Genomic DNA, 14478 nt, shown 5'->3' on the forward strand with positions numbered 1-14478 from the left:
TCTTTTCCGATCTGTATCCCCTTGACCTCCTTTTTTGTTGTCTGATTGCTCTGGCTAGAACTTCAAGAACTATATTGAATAAGTAGGGGAGAGAGTGGGCAGCCTTGTCTAGTCCCTGATTTTAGTGGGATTGCTTCAAGTTTCTCTCCATTTAGTTTAATGTTAGCCACTGGTTTGCTGTATATGGCTTTTACTATGTTTAGGTATGGGCCTTGGATTCCTATTCTTTCCAGGACTTTTATCATGAAGGGGTGTTGAATTTTGTCAAATGCTTTCTCAGCATCTAATGAAATGATCATGTGGTTTTGTTCTTTCAGTTTGTTTATATAATGGATCACGTTGATGGTTTTCTGTATATTAAACCATCCCTGCATGCCTGGGATGAAGCCTACTTGATCATGGTGGATGATTGTTTTGATGTGCTCTTGGATTCGGTTTGCCAGAATTTTGTTGAGTATTTTTGCGTCGATGTTCATAAGGGAAATTGGTCTGAAGTTCTCTTTCTTTGTTGGGTCTTTGTGTGGTTTAGGTATAAGAGTAATTGTGGCTTCATAGAAGGAGTTCGGTAGTGCTCCATCTGTTTCAATTTTGTGGAATAGTTTGGATAATATTGGTATGAGGTCTTCTATGAAGGTCTGATAGAATTCTGCACTAAACCCATCTGGACCTGGGCTCTTTTTGGTTGGGAGACCTTTAATGACTGCTTCTATTTCCTTAGGAGTTATGGGGTTGTTTAACTGGTTTATCTGTTCCTGATTTAACTTCGGTACCTGGTATCTGTCTAGGAAATTGTCCATTTCCTGCAGATTTTCAAGTTTTGTTGAGTATAGGCTTTTATAGTAAGATCTGATGATATTTTGAATTTCCTCTGAATCTGTAGTTATGTCTCCCTTTTCATTTCTGATTTTGTTAATTTGGACACACTCTCTGTGTCCTCTCGTTAGTCTGGCTAAGGGTTTATCTATCTTGTTGATTTTCTCAAAGAACCAACTTTTGGTTCTGTTGATTCTTTCTATGGTCCTTTTTGTTTCTACTTGGTTGATTTCAGCTCTGAGTTTGATTATTTCCTGCCTTCTACTCCTCCTGGGTGTATTTGCTTCTTTTTGTTCTAGAGCTTTTAGGTGTGCTGTCAAGCTGCTGACATATGCTCTTTCCTGTTTCTTTCTGCAGGCACTCAGCGCTATGAGTTTTCCTCTTAGCACAGCTTTCATCGTGTCCCATAAGTTTGGGTATGTTGTACCTTCATTTTCATTAAATTCTAAAAAGTTTTTAATTTCTTTCTTTATTTCTTCCTTGACCAGGTTATCATTGAGTAGAGCATTGTTCAATTTCCACGTCTATGTGGGCATTCTTCCCTTATTGTTATTGAAGACCAGCTTTAGGCCGTGGTGGTCCGATAGCACGCATGGGATTATTTCTATCTTTCTGTACCTGTTGAGGCCCGTTTTTTGACCAATTATATGGTCAATTTTGGAGAAAGTACCATGAGGAGCTGAGAAGAAGGTATATCCTTTTGCATTAGGGTAGAAACGTTCTATAAATATCTGTTAAGTCCATTTGGCTCATGACTTCTCTTAGTCTGTCACGTCTCTGTTTAATTTCTGTTTCCATGATCTGTCCATTGATGAGAGTGGGGTGTTGAAGTCTCCTACTATTATTGTGTGAGGTGCAATGTGTGTTTTGAGCTTTAGTAAGGTTTCTTTTACGTATGTAGGTGCCCTTGTATTTGGGGCATAGATATTTAGGATTGAGAGTTCATCTTGGTGGATTTTTCCTTTGATAAATATAAAGTGTCCTTCCTTATCTTTTTTGATGACTTTTAGTTGAAAATTGACTTTATTTGATATTAGAATGGCTACTCCAGCTTGCTTCTTCCGACCATTTGCCTGGAAAGTTGTTTTCCAGCCTTTCACTCTGAGGTAGTGTCTGTCTTTGTCTCTGAGGTGTGTTTCCTGTAGGCAGCAGAATGCAGGGTCCTTGTTGCGTATCCAGTTTGTTAATCTATGTCTTTTTATTGGGGAGTTGAGGCCATTGATGTTGAGAGATATTAAGGAATAGTGATTATTGCTTCCTGTTATATTCATACGTGGATGTGTTATGTTTGTGTGCTTTTCTTCTCTTTGTTTTGTTGCCAAAACGATTAGTTTCTTGCCTCTTCTTGAGTATAGCTTGCCTCCTTATGTTGGGCTTTACCATTTATTATCCTTTGTAGTGCTGGATTTGTAGAAAGATATTGTGTAAATTTGGTTTTGTCATGGAATATCTTGGTTTCTCCATCTATGTTAATTGAGAGTTTTGCAGGATACAGTAGCCTGGGCTGGCATTTGTGTTCTCTTAGGGTCTGTATGACATCAGTCCAGGATCTTCTGGCCTTCATAGTTTCTGGCGAAAAGTCTGGTGTGATTCTGATAGGTCTGCCTTTATATGTTACTTGACCTTTTTCCCTTACTGCTTTTATTATTCTTTCCTTATTTTGTGCGTTTGGTGTTTTGACTATTATGTGACGGGAGGTGTTTCTTTTCTGGTCCAATCTATTTGGAGTTCTGTAGGCTTCTTGTATGCCTATGGGTATCTCTTTTTTTAGGTTAGGGAAGTTTTCTTCTATGATTTTGTTGAAGATATGTACTGGTCCTTTGAGCTGGGAGTCTTCACTCTCTTCTATACCTATTATCCTTAGGTTTAATCTTCTCATTGAGTCCTGGATTTCCTGTATGTTTTGGACCAGTAGCTTTTTCCGCTTTACATTATCTTTGACAGTTGAGTCAATGATTTCTATGGAATCTTCTGCTCCTGAGATTCTCTCTTCCATCTCTTGTATTCTGTTGGTAAAGCTTGTATCTACAGCTCCTTGTCTCTTCTTTTGGTTTTCTATATCCAGGGTTGTTTCCATGTGTTCTTTCTTGATTGCTTCTATTTCCATTTTTAATTCCTTCCACTGTTTGATTGTGTTTTCCTTTAATTCTTTCAGTGATTTTTGTGTCTCCTCTCTATGGGCTTCTACTTGTTTATTTATGTTTTCCTGGAATTCTTTAAGGGATTTTTGCTATTCCTCTCTGTATGTTTCTACTTGTTCTCTAAGGGAGTTCATCATGTCTTTCTTGAAGTTCTCCAGCATCATGGTCAAATATGATTTTGAATCTAGATCTTGCTTTTCTGGTGTGTTTGGATATTCCATGTTTGTTTTGATGGGAGAATTGGGCTCCGGTGGTGCCATGTAGTCTTGGTTTCTGTTGCTTGGGTTCCTGCGCTTGCCTCTCGCCATCAAATTATCTCTAGTGTTACTTTGTTCTGCTATTTCTGACAGTGGCTAAACTGTCCTATAGGCCTGTGTGTCAGGAGTGCTGTAGACCTGTTTTCCTCTCTTTCAGTCAGTTATGGGGACAGAGTGTTCTGCTTTCGGGTGTGTAGTTTTTCCTTTCTACAGGTCTTCAGCTGTTCCTGTGGACCTGTGCCTTGAGTTCACCAGGCAGGTCACTTGCAGCAGAAAAGTTGGTCTTACCTGTGGCCCCGAGGCTCAAGTTCGCTCGCCGGGGTTCTGCCTCGGGCTCTCCATGTGGCAGCGACCAGGAAGATCTCGCCGCCTCTTCCGGGAGCCTCCTGCACCAGGGTTCCAGATGGCCTCCGTGTTTTCCTCTGGAATCAGCAATGTGTGTAGAGAGCAGTCTCTTCTGGTTTCGCAGGCGTGTCTGCCTCTCTGAAGGTTTAGCTCTCCCTCCCACGGGATTTGGGTGCAGAGAACTGTTTACCCGGTCTGTTTCCTTCAGGTTCCGGCGGTGTCTCAGGCAGGGCTCCTGCTGCTCCTGGGCCCTCCCCCACAGGAACCCAGAGGCCTTGTACAGTTTCCTCTTGGGTCAGGGATGTGGGCAGGGGTGGGCAGTGTTGGTGGTCTCTTCCGCTCTGCAGCCTCAGGAGTGCCCACCTGACCAGGCGGTAAGGTATCTCTCCCACTATCTTTTTAGTCTTTTAAAAGTCTCCTAGAAATTTCTTCAAGATAAAAAAAAATAAGATTAGTTAGTGTGGTGGTACACTCCTATAACCCCAGGACTCAGGAGACTGAGATAGGAGGACGTAGAGTTTGAGGCCAGCCTGGGCTACATATTTAAAAAAATAAATTACACATGCATTCACATATATGTATCTTTCATCATTCAGACAAAATAAATCGTTAGGGTTATGGTTTTGCCTTCTTAACTGCTCTGTTTTTGTTGTTTTAAGATAGGGTCTCTCTGTATAGCCCCAGCTGTCCTAGAATTTGCTCTTTCTACTTAAAGTTGACCTTGAGCTCAGAAATCCACACCCGGTTTCCTCCAGTGAGAGGACTAAAGGTATGTGCCACCACACCTGGCTAGTGTTTATGTTTTGTATGTGGCTTCCTTCTGGCAGAATCTCTGTCTGATGTTAGCTATTTAAAGCTACATTCCCCAGACTTGAGCCATTAATCTATTCTCTTCACAACTTACCACATCGGTGCACCATCAAATTATCTAGTATAAGCCAAGTGTGGTGGCAGATGCTTTTAGTCCAGACATTGGAAGGCAGAAGCAGGCAGGTCTCTGTGAGTTTGAAGCTCTATGAAGACTGGTCTACATAGTGAGTTCCAGGCCATTCTAGGCTACATAGTGAGACCCTGTCTCAAACAGCCAAAACAAAAGAAAATCTTTTAAAGATATTTGAACTTAGATGTACACATGTCTACTAAAACCTTAAAAAAACACTTCCTTCCTCCAAATTCACTCAAATCACTAAAGTGTTCCATGTCTCTCCCCTACTCTTTCTCAAATGTATGGATATATATCCGTGTGTGTGTGTGTGTGTGTGTGTGTGTGTGTGTGTGTGTGTGTGTGTGTGATAGTAAGTAGATGCAACTACATCCTGATCATCATTTAAAGTTGTTCATATGTGTTTTGTGTTTAGGCCTGACCTCTTGGGGTTGGGTAATTTATCATAAAGGAGATTAATAAAGAAAATTAATGCTCCCTCTCTCCTGTAAGCCCTTCATTTAGGCCTTGAGCCTTTTGACATTTCCCTTATACACATTGACATGTCAGCCAGTGATGTCATTGGGAAGCTCTTGTTAAGGTTACCACAGTTTTGAGATGTCATCAGTACAGCCTCCCTGTCATATACAGAAGGCACAGCCTCACAGCAGGCCGCCTGGTACTCTGGCTTTCACGGTCTTTCCTCCCACTCTTCCGTAATGTCCCTTGAGCCTCAAGCACCAGGGTTACATTGTAGGTGTGTCAGTCGGGTTTGACATTTTGAATAGTTCCATGATAGTCTCCATTAGCGGCAAAAAGACATTTCCTTGCTGGAGTGGGGAGAGCTGCATTCCTCTTCCGGTGTAAGGATAAGTAGAATGCATTTCATTTTTGCTTTTCAAATTGGCCTTATCCATAGTGTTCTTTGAATTCTCATATGAGGGCCTCTAGTTTGTATAAGAGATTCTTGTGTCCTCTGTATTGAGCACAAAAGATTGTATGAATTCTGTCAGTTCTAAGTCTTTATCTAATGACTCCATCCCCCCACACTCCTAAGTTTTTCCAGTAGTTCTACTATCCTCAGTGGGGACTCTTGCCTATGTATTCCTCTTCTAAAGCCAAGCTGGCTTCAGTTCAGGTATAGTCATCAGTGACATTTTGGTCAAATCAAGTTCTTCTATCCCTTTTCTATCAGGAATCCTTAATTCTGTTGTAATAGAAAAAGAAGTTCCTCTCTTGCTCAAAGGAACCCCCCCCCCAACTCCAGATAGAGTGTTTGGTCAGCTAAACTGCCAAACATCGTCAATATTTTCCCATCTACTGCTTAGTTCCTGCTTCCACTCAGGAAAACCATGAGGCGGTTGTGGTGGTGCACGCTGGTAGGATTTGCTGAAGGAGGCAGAGGCAGGAGGATCACGAGTTCGAGGCCAGCCTGGGCTACACATTTTTGGGGCTGGAGAGATGGCTCAGCGGTTAGAGCACTGACTGCTCTTCCAGAGGTCCTGAGTTCAAATCCCAGCAACCACATGGTGGCTCACAACCATCTGTAATGGAGTCTGCCCTCTTCTGGTGTGTCTGAAGACAGCTACAGTGTACTTATATATAATTAATAAATAAATAAATCTAAAGAAAAAAAAGAAAGAAAGAAAATCATGAAAGTCAGTTTAACTGAGAGCAGGGTGAGAGGAACGCCCCTGGAGAAAAGCATTGTGGGAGCACACGGACTTCTAAAAGACAGTGAGTACGTGGCTTCCTGTGCTTGTTTCATTTTGGCAAATTCTTCCCCGGGTTGGACCTTGCCTCTTCTCCCAAAGTCTGACTTGGTAGAAATATGACAGGTCGTGAGCCCAGCATAGTCTGTTTCAGTTAACGTGTGATCCAGTCACTCATGGTCTGTCACAGAGAGCTCAGAAGCGTGATCAGTGTAAGTTGGTGTACACTGTCATTTTGACATTCTCTCTCGTTGAGAGCATTGGATTTTATCCGTCTGGAAGTAAGGGGACCCATTTAGGTTCCCAGACAGACGTCAGCCTTGCTCCACGCCATGCGGACACCACCACAACCGGGCTGAGAAAGGTACAGGGGACAGGATACTCTCCCAGCAAACCTGCAAACCTGCCTTGCCTGTCTTCCTTTCCTCCCTCCCTCCCCTCCCTCCCTCCCTCTCTCCTTCCTTTTCTCCCTTCTTTTTTCCTTTCTCTTTTGCAATGGAGTGTTCTGTATGTGTGTGTCTTGCCCAGACTGGTTTCAAATGGAATCCTTCTGCCTTAGCCTCCTTAGCACAGGATTACGGGTGTGCACCACCACTCCTAGAAGTTTTTGGCTTTAAAGACAGCTAAGTATCTCCTTCCGTTAGTATCCTTTTATATCCCTTTGGAAGATACCCAGGGAAACTACCTGTTTTAGAGTAAAAGGATAAAAAGTAACTGAAAACTTGACAGCTGTCACCATGTCTAAAACAGCTGAGTTCTCCCCACGAGGAAAATTACCCATTACCACACGTGCAATCTTCCTGCCTGCTCTCCCAAACCTTGGGATGGATGCTGAAGAATACTGTGCTAATTTGAATCCATGTGTCTCTCTCTTCTGCTCCTTGCAGAATTCAATATTACTACAGCTGCGGAAGAGATTCTGTTATCTGGGAGATCCCTCCTCCTGCACTGATTACCCAGCCTTCCAAACGGATCCAGAAACTGGCCAAACCCAACAGATTCAAAACACAGAGTCTGATAAATAGGTGGGGTATCTTAGACTCTGCAGAAATCCTGATCTATTTGCCTAAGTGTCACAGCTTCAGTCTGAGTGAGTGGGAGCCTGAGTGGACATGGCTATTTTTGAGTCCAAAAACACTGGCTAAAACCGTTGAGTATCTCTGCAGCGGGCGTGGGTGGTCAGAGGATGGACAGAACCCATTGCATCTGACTGGGTACACGGGGGCGAAAAGTCACAGTAAAGCTTCTCCCCGTTAGACAATAAAAGGACTCTGTCAGCCTGGTACGATGGCTCCTGCTTGTAATCTACAGCACCCAGAAAAATCCAGTACGCAATGCAAAAACCACTATCTCCTTCAGTACACAATAAAAGCTACAAGACTACGCTCTCCTGCAAATATACACATCCATGTACGCATTGCAGAATACTAGCAAATCAAACCCAAACACATGTTGAACAATTCGTATCCTTACCAAAAGCCAGTTGACTACAAGTGCAAAACGCCAGCCCTACTCCAGGTCCTAAATGTCTTTATGCAATAATACGCAATCATGGTTGTCAAAGTAGATTTTTAAATCATGAGCTGCCTTTGAATTTTGCTCTTTGTACACGTTATCACTTTATTCTGGGTCTTTGTATGACTATATGAATTTTGGTTTGGGGCTGATGAAAATACCCACAGATTAATGCTGCTGGTTGAACAGTGTGTGGATGTTTTAGGAACCTCTTAGTTGTACACTTTGAAACGCTAAGTTATATATATATATATATATATATATATGTTAATCATCTTAAGTTTAATAACAAGACCTATAGCTCTCCATTCTTGGAAAGTCATCACTTATTTGAGAAACCTTTTTCCATGCTAAGTTTGTAGATTTGTCGAATGACTGGTAGATTTTTGATCAGAGAAAGCCTGTGATAACTGGCCAAGTGCCCGAGAGTTAAGACAAGGACTATTACACACCACACTACAGAGAACGGTGCACAGAGCATCCTCAGTGGGCACTGAGGGAACTAATTATCTCAGGGAACTAATGAGGTGTTGATAGGAAGTGAGGTTTTTTTTTGCAGAACCAATCCAAAATGGGACATTAATTCTAAGGTTTTTTTTTTCTAATGAAATCAAACTTTTGAATAATTAAATCAGAATATGAGGCATAGAAGCAGTATCTTGGAATTTTGTTTTGTACATACGAGCATATTTGCACACACTGTGACACTTAAAAATGTACCTCATACTGTGGCCAAGTGAGAAACAGCAATCTGGTAAACAAACAAACAAACAAACAAACAACACTAATGCGAGTGGGAAAGAGCATGCGCACAGCGGCAGGTGGGTTGGTGGGTTGAGCGAAAGAGCATGCGCACAGCGAAAGAGCATGCGCACAGCGGCAGGTGGGTTGTAGCGATGCGCTCTTACTGTCCTTCCAGTCGAAGGTCACATTTGATTTCTGTTTGCATCTCACCCCTTCAGAGAGAACTTACCAGGCACCCTTCGCTATTCCGATCCCTCTCCCCGGATTCTGCGACTCTCCATAGCCAAAGGCACAGATCCCAACTACATCCCTCCTAAGACTGTAAGTGCTGGCTGACCTTACCATGCAACACTCTCTGGGTTGGTTACTTCTCGTCCAGTAACCAAGTACAGGACAAGAGGCAAATTGGGGGAGGGTTTACTTGGGCTCACAGTTTGAGGCATACGGCCCATCCTGGAGGGGGAGGCAGGCAAGTGGTGGCTCCATGGTGGCAGGGGTATCGTAGGTGGAACTCCTCCCTCCGTCTCCCTCCCCCTCCACATACAGAACACAGAACAGACCACTTCCTGGGTGCCGGGTTCCAAGTCACTTCTCCAGGTCCAAATGAAGTTGTTGGTATTTTGTTGTTGTTGTTGTTGGTTTTTTGTTGTTGTTGTTGTTGTTTAATGTTCTAAGAATAAACACAAAATCTTTATTTAAAGGCACAATTTTCACTCAGCTTCTCAATTATACATGTACTAGACCAAATTCTTTTAACTGTCCACACTTAAGTGAATTGCCTGTTTTGTATTACAGTTTGTATTACTTACTGCAATTTATAAAATTACCACTTTATTCCTTTATTAAACACACACAGACCAGTGGAAATGAGGCCACCAAGAGATAATTTTCATTCCCATTCTCACTTAAGTGTTGGCCGTAGCAGGCCTTCTGCATTCCACAGAAAGCTTAGAGTCCCTTGTTTTCCGACTCATCGTCATGTTTCACTTTATATAATTGACTAATGAGCGATTGTTTTAATCCCCCTTTGATTGAAAGGCTTAATTAAAGTCAGGAGTAGACGTCTTCCTAAAGTTCACCTAGAGCCCTGTACCAGACAAAGCTCTGCTCATACAAGGTGCTTTAAATGCTTAATGAGGTCTTCACGGTGTTGAGACACGCACCATCCTTGGTTTGAAACCCAACTTTTCCATTTCCTAATTAAATAAACATATACTATTGAGCCTCCAATGTCATGGTGCTTCCATCAGCGAAATAGGGACAGAAACAATAAGCCAGGCACGCTGTCTTCATTTTAAACAGCACAAGAACAAATTTGGAAAACAATTTGCTATTTTCTCTGCCTGCAATTAAAGTGTGTTCAACCCTTCGTTTCAGCCTATCTACCACGAGGGAGGGGTCATGCCCCACAGCCCCCCAAGCCTGCTAAAGTCTTAACCAGCTGCCTAGCAGAGACACAGGCTTCTGTTTTCTTCTTGGCTTTTACTGCTTTTCTTCCTTATCCCGATTAGAAGAGAGCCATTTAGGCAAATGTCCTTCGCTGTGGCAGTCTGTGATGCTGAAAGCTCCTTTCCTCAAAGGGTTAAAAAAATCAGGACACGGTCTTCTCGCTTGGGTGTCCACATGCAATACAGCCACACCTTCTCCTGGCCAACTGCATGTTTTATTTTTAACTTTTTATCACATCCATTTACTGACATGTGGGTGCACGCCCACGTGTGAGCACACAGGTCCCAGCCTGTGTGCAAGTGCCCGTGTGCGTGCAACCGTGCCACGGCACACTTCTGGAGGTGAGAAGACAGCCACATGCAGCCGGCTCTCACCTTCTATCTTCATGTGGGCTCTGGGGATCGAACCCTGGTCTTCAGATTGGTATGCCAAGCGCTTTACCTGCTGAGCCATCTCCCAAGATCAGCATTACCACGCATTTCTGAGGTATTTCTAACATCGCCGGCTGTTTCTCCCACACCTGCCATGTAAAAATTAAACCTAGGCATAGCTGGCGTGGAACCCGTACAATCCAGTTTGGGTGAGATAGAAGCCGATCCTGGCCAGGGTTACTGAAGGGCTCCCATCCCTCCTGTTGAGTTGTTGGAGCCCGGTTAAGAGCTCGGACCATGGGGTTGGGGATTTAGCTCAGTGGTAGAGCGCTTGCCTAGCAAGCACAAGATCCTGGGTTCGGTCCCCAGCTCCAAAAAATAAAAAAAAAAAAAAAAAAAAAAAAAAAAAAGAGCTCGGACCATATTTACAATGCTGAACTGGTCACACACTTACGTACTGTTTTCTCTTTCCTTCTTAGATTCAAACTAAGATTTCCTTCTCTACCCTGAGTGCGGTTGCAAGTCCAAGGATTGTAGACCTTGCCCACCCAAGGATTAAGATAGAGGGTCTATGCTATGAAAGAGAAAGGAGTGAATTGCCCATCCGTCCTGTAAGCCATCCCTGCCTCACTTACTGGCTTTCTTTCTGACTGCTCCTAAAATGCTATTTTGCAAGATCCAGGCCGAAATTATCAGAAACGATAGCGTTGAAGGTGTTCTACGGTTGGAAGGGAGGGCTACCTTCATGATAAGGAGGAAGGCAGAGGAGTTGAGGGCGAAGAATGTGGGCTTTGAAGTTAGTGAGGTGGGTACTCGTGTTCACTCTTCGAGGTGAGCACCGGCTGGTTGCTATGCAACAGCCTTCTTATTTTTACCAATAAAGAAACAATATGGAAGACGTGCTTCCTTTCAAAGTCTGACAAGAGGAGAACAATCAGGCAACATGCATTCGTTTGGCACCTATTAGGTGATCGGGCAAACAGTCTCCCCTGAGCAGTTCATATTCTAATGGGAGAGGCAGATGATAGGCAAACGAAGTGTGTTTGTGCTTCAGATACATATTACGAGAAAGATTAAATGAGCCAGGTACGGTGAAACAAATGTGTTATCCCTGTGCCCAGGACCCTGAGGCAGGAGGATCTCAGGTTGAGGCAAAGTTGAGTCATATAGCATGAGCTAGGCACCAGGGCTTGTCAGACTGTCTCAGACAGACAGGAAGTTAAGGAGTGTAGAGAATGGTCCATTAGAAAGGGTGGTCTGTTTCCACAAGTCAGGAATCCCTCTGTGAGGGTCTGAGGTCGGAATGCAGAGACAAGGACAGTGTGTCTCAGCCAAGACTGAGGAAAGGTGTCTCCCACAGAACTAGCGAGTGAAGAGATCCTGAGGCAGAAAGAGGCAGAACCAGAGGCCTTGTGTAGTGGCTCAGGGCCACAGTGTCCTGACGGGGAGGGGGAGAGGATGAGGTCAGAGACGTGGGGTTCAGTGTCAGCAAAATGAGGGTTCCTCAGAGGAGGCTAACACCTGAGGGTAGTGTGCTCCAACTTAGTTTAGAAAGCACTTGCCTGGCGGAGTGCTCTGACAATGGAGTGGGCATGGTAAAGCCAGGTTGTTCAGAGCTGTTCATTCTCCAGCAGCCATCAGAAGAAGGCTGGACTGCTTGGCCCAAGAAGGGAGGCAAGGGGGTCAGCAGGGAGTATGGCTACGGTATTTCAGGGGTGAGTGAGAGGGACACAGGGAGGCACAGGGAAATCTGGGATGGCATTTGTGTCTTTGTTTTTTGCTACAGGTAGCCCCTGCTGCCCTGCTTGCCAATCCTAGTGAAAGAACGATATTTCTAGCAAAGTCCAAACGTGTTCACGAAGACTATCTCCCTATCCGAGATGCTCGATGGCCTATATCTTATGCTGCAACTCATCCTCACGTGTCTCACAGAATCCAGGAACTAGCCAATCCACACACAAGGTACTGAAATTTAAGGTTAAGGAAGGGTTAGGGGTCTGGAGAAAGTTAGTGTGTGTGTGTGTGTGTGTGTGTGTGTGTGTGTGTGTGAGAGAGAGAGAGAGAGAGAGAGAGAGAGAGAGAGAGAGAGAGAGAGAGAGAGAGAGGAGAGAGAGAGCAAAACCTTTGGAACCTGACAGCTTGCAGACCCTAGATCATGGTTATATCATCTTTGACCCTTCATTTTCTCACCTGTTTAATCGATGTTTTTGTCCCCTGCTGTGTCTCGCCAGCAAGAATACGCTGGAACACATGAATCCTTCCGAGCCAAAATGCTCATATTTATTAATAATAGAGGGCCCGGGGCGCCAGCATGGCGCGGCTTATATACACCCTAGCACGGCGCATCCACACCTGATTGGTCGCTTACCCATGATCTCATTAGGCACGCCCCGGAGTGGGCAAAGACCTGGCACGAAGGCACTCTTGCACATGCGCACACAGTTAACTTCCTGAAAGGAAGTCGGATGGCGCGGCAGAGGCCAGCGCCATCTTGTAATGGCGAAAGCTATCCCGGCCTTCCACGAGGGGCGCAGTGGAAGCCAGCGCCATCTTGTGGTGGCGAATGTTATTGCGGCCCTCTACAGGCCTTGAAATCCCAATAGCACAATAATATGCTACTTGGCATGGGGGCGAGGGTGTGCTTGGGTGTCACTGCCTTTTCTGTTACATCAGGTTGGTTTCTCTTTCTCCTATTCCAGGAGTCCAACGCACGTTGTATATTACGACCCGGATGTCTTTAAAGTCAAGCCTTCTGCTTTGAAAGCACATTGTTCCAACAGGGTCAAGGAGCTGGCGGAGCCCATTGTGCGTTAACTGTAGCAGGCCACCCCAGGCAGACACAAGTTATGTATGTGGAACGCGCGGCAGATGTCCTTGTTCCCAGCCTTGGTGTTTACATCTTACCGATCACCTCCCAGACACGCGACTTCCTGGAAACACTGCCGTGAGCATCAGATGGCACTGTGTGTAATCTTGTCTTTACCAAGTTTGGGGACCTCACCCAGCAATAAAAGAGAAAGCAGTGCCTGCCTCATTACCCTCTTCGTGCTGGGATCTCTGTTGGCCCCCGTGCTTGCCGCTCTGCACTGCACACATTCTCTAACGTGTGCACTCTGCTCTCCGCCACCGCCTCTGGATGGGATGACGTGGTTTCCATAGTCCCTGTGAGGGAACAGCCTACTTTAACTTCTTTACCAGTCTCCCCTGCCTCACTCCATGCTCACAGCCACTCACCACGAAGGAGAGAAAAGAGATATCTACATGGTGATGCAACGTGGCCTGCCTCTATAATCCCAGCTACTTGGGGAGGCCGGGGAGAGAAGATCTCCCGAGTCTTGAGAGTTCAAGAGCAGTGGGCAACAGTCACATGCTGTCCCCAAAAGATAAGTTTTAAAAAGAAAAGACTAGTGGTGTGGTACATGTCTGTAGTCCCAGAATTTGGAAGACAGAAGCAAAAAGACCTACTCCGTGTGTGTGTGTGTGTGTGTGTGTGTGTGTGTGTGTGTGTGTGTGTGTGTGTTTGTATGTGCACGTGTGTGTGTATGTGTGTGTATTGTTTTTAATGGCAAGCATGAAAACTCTACCAAATTGTATTTGCTGAGAGTTTTTGAATTTAGTTCTGTCTACCACTATTACAAATTTTAATTTTTCTGGGACATGCCTACATTTGCACGAAGATGAATTTGCTCAAAATCTTAAATTTTACCCTGAAAGAGCTACTGTATATGGCAGGGCGATGAGAGGCAGTATTATAATGGTATTGTTTTACTTTGAGTTTGGAGTTAGAGGGATTTGGGTTTGTATGTCTCCTGGACCATTTACTGGGCATTTGAGCTTAATCAACTTCTCTGCTTCCTATGTCTCAGTTTCCTTCTAAATAAAGTAGGCTCTCCCCACAGTGTTGAAAAGTTTAAATGGAAAAATACATATAATAAAGCACAAATTTGAATTAAAGTGTACTGTGTTCGCTGGGAGGGAGGAATGGCATCATTAATGCTAATAAGGAAAGTGTGTCCTGATTTTTCCATCAAGTGAATGTTCGTTGACTGCTTTTCAAGGCACTGTACAAGGAGTGGGAGGCAGAGTACAGTGAGCCAATCAGACGCCAGTTCTGCTCTTACAGCCTGCTCATCTCCATGACATCCCGTTACAAATGAGGGTCACCAGCCACAGTACTAGCGCTATGACGTAATGTTGTGAAATTCAGGA

At 44.3% G+C, this 14478-nt stretch overlaps 1 protein-coding gene across 1 annotated transcript in view; it reads left to right on the forward strand.

Moving 5' to 3' along the window:
- Thegl (theg spermatid protein like) overlaps positions 1–14218 on the forward strand; it is a 48638-nt gene extending 34420 nt beyond the window's left edge. The window contains exons 5-9 of the mRNA XM_032916658.1: positions 7078–7215; positions 8668–8770; positions 10749–10880; positions 12056–12231; positions 12969–14218. Of these exons, the coding sequence (XP_032772549.1) occupies positions 7078–7215; positions 8668–8770; positions 10749–10880; positions 12056–12231; positions 12969–13083 (664 nt within the window). The 3' untranslated portion in view covers positions 13084–14218. The remainder of the gene's footprint in view (positions 1–7077; positions 7216–8667; positions 8771–10748; positions 10881–12055; positions 12232–12968) is intronic.
- Positions 14219–14478: the final 260 nt, after the last annotated feature.

Source organism: Rattus rattus, chromosome 11 (genome assembly GCF_011064425.1).
Source record: "Rattus rattus isolate New Zealand chromosome 11, Rrattus_CSIRO_v1, whole genome shotgun sequence".
NCBI lineage: Eukaryota > Metazoa > Chordata > Mammalia > Rodentia > Muridae > Rattus > Rattus rattus.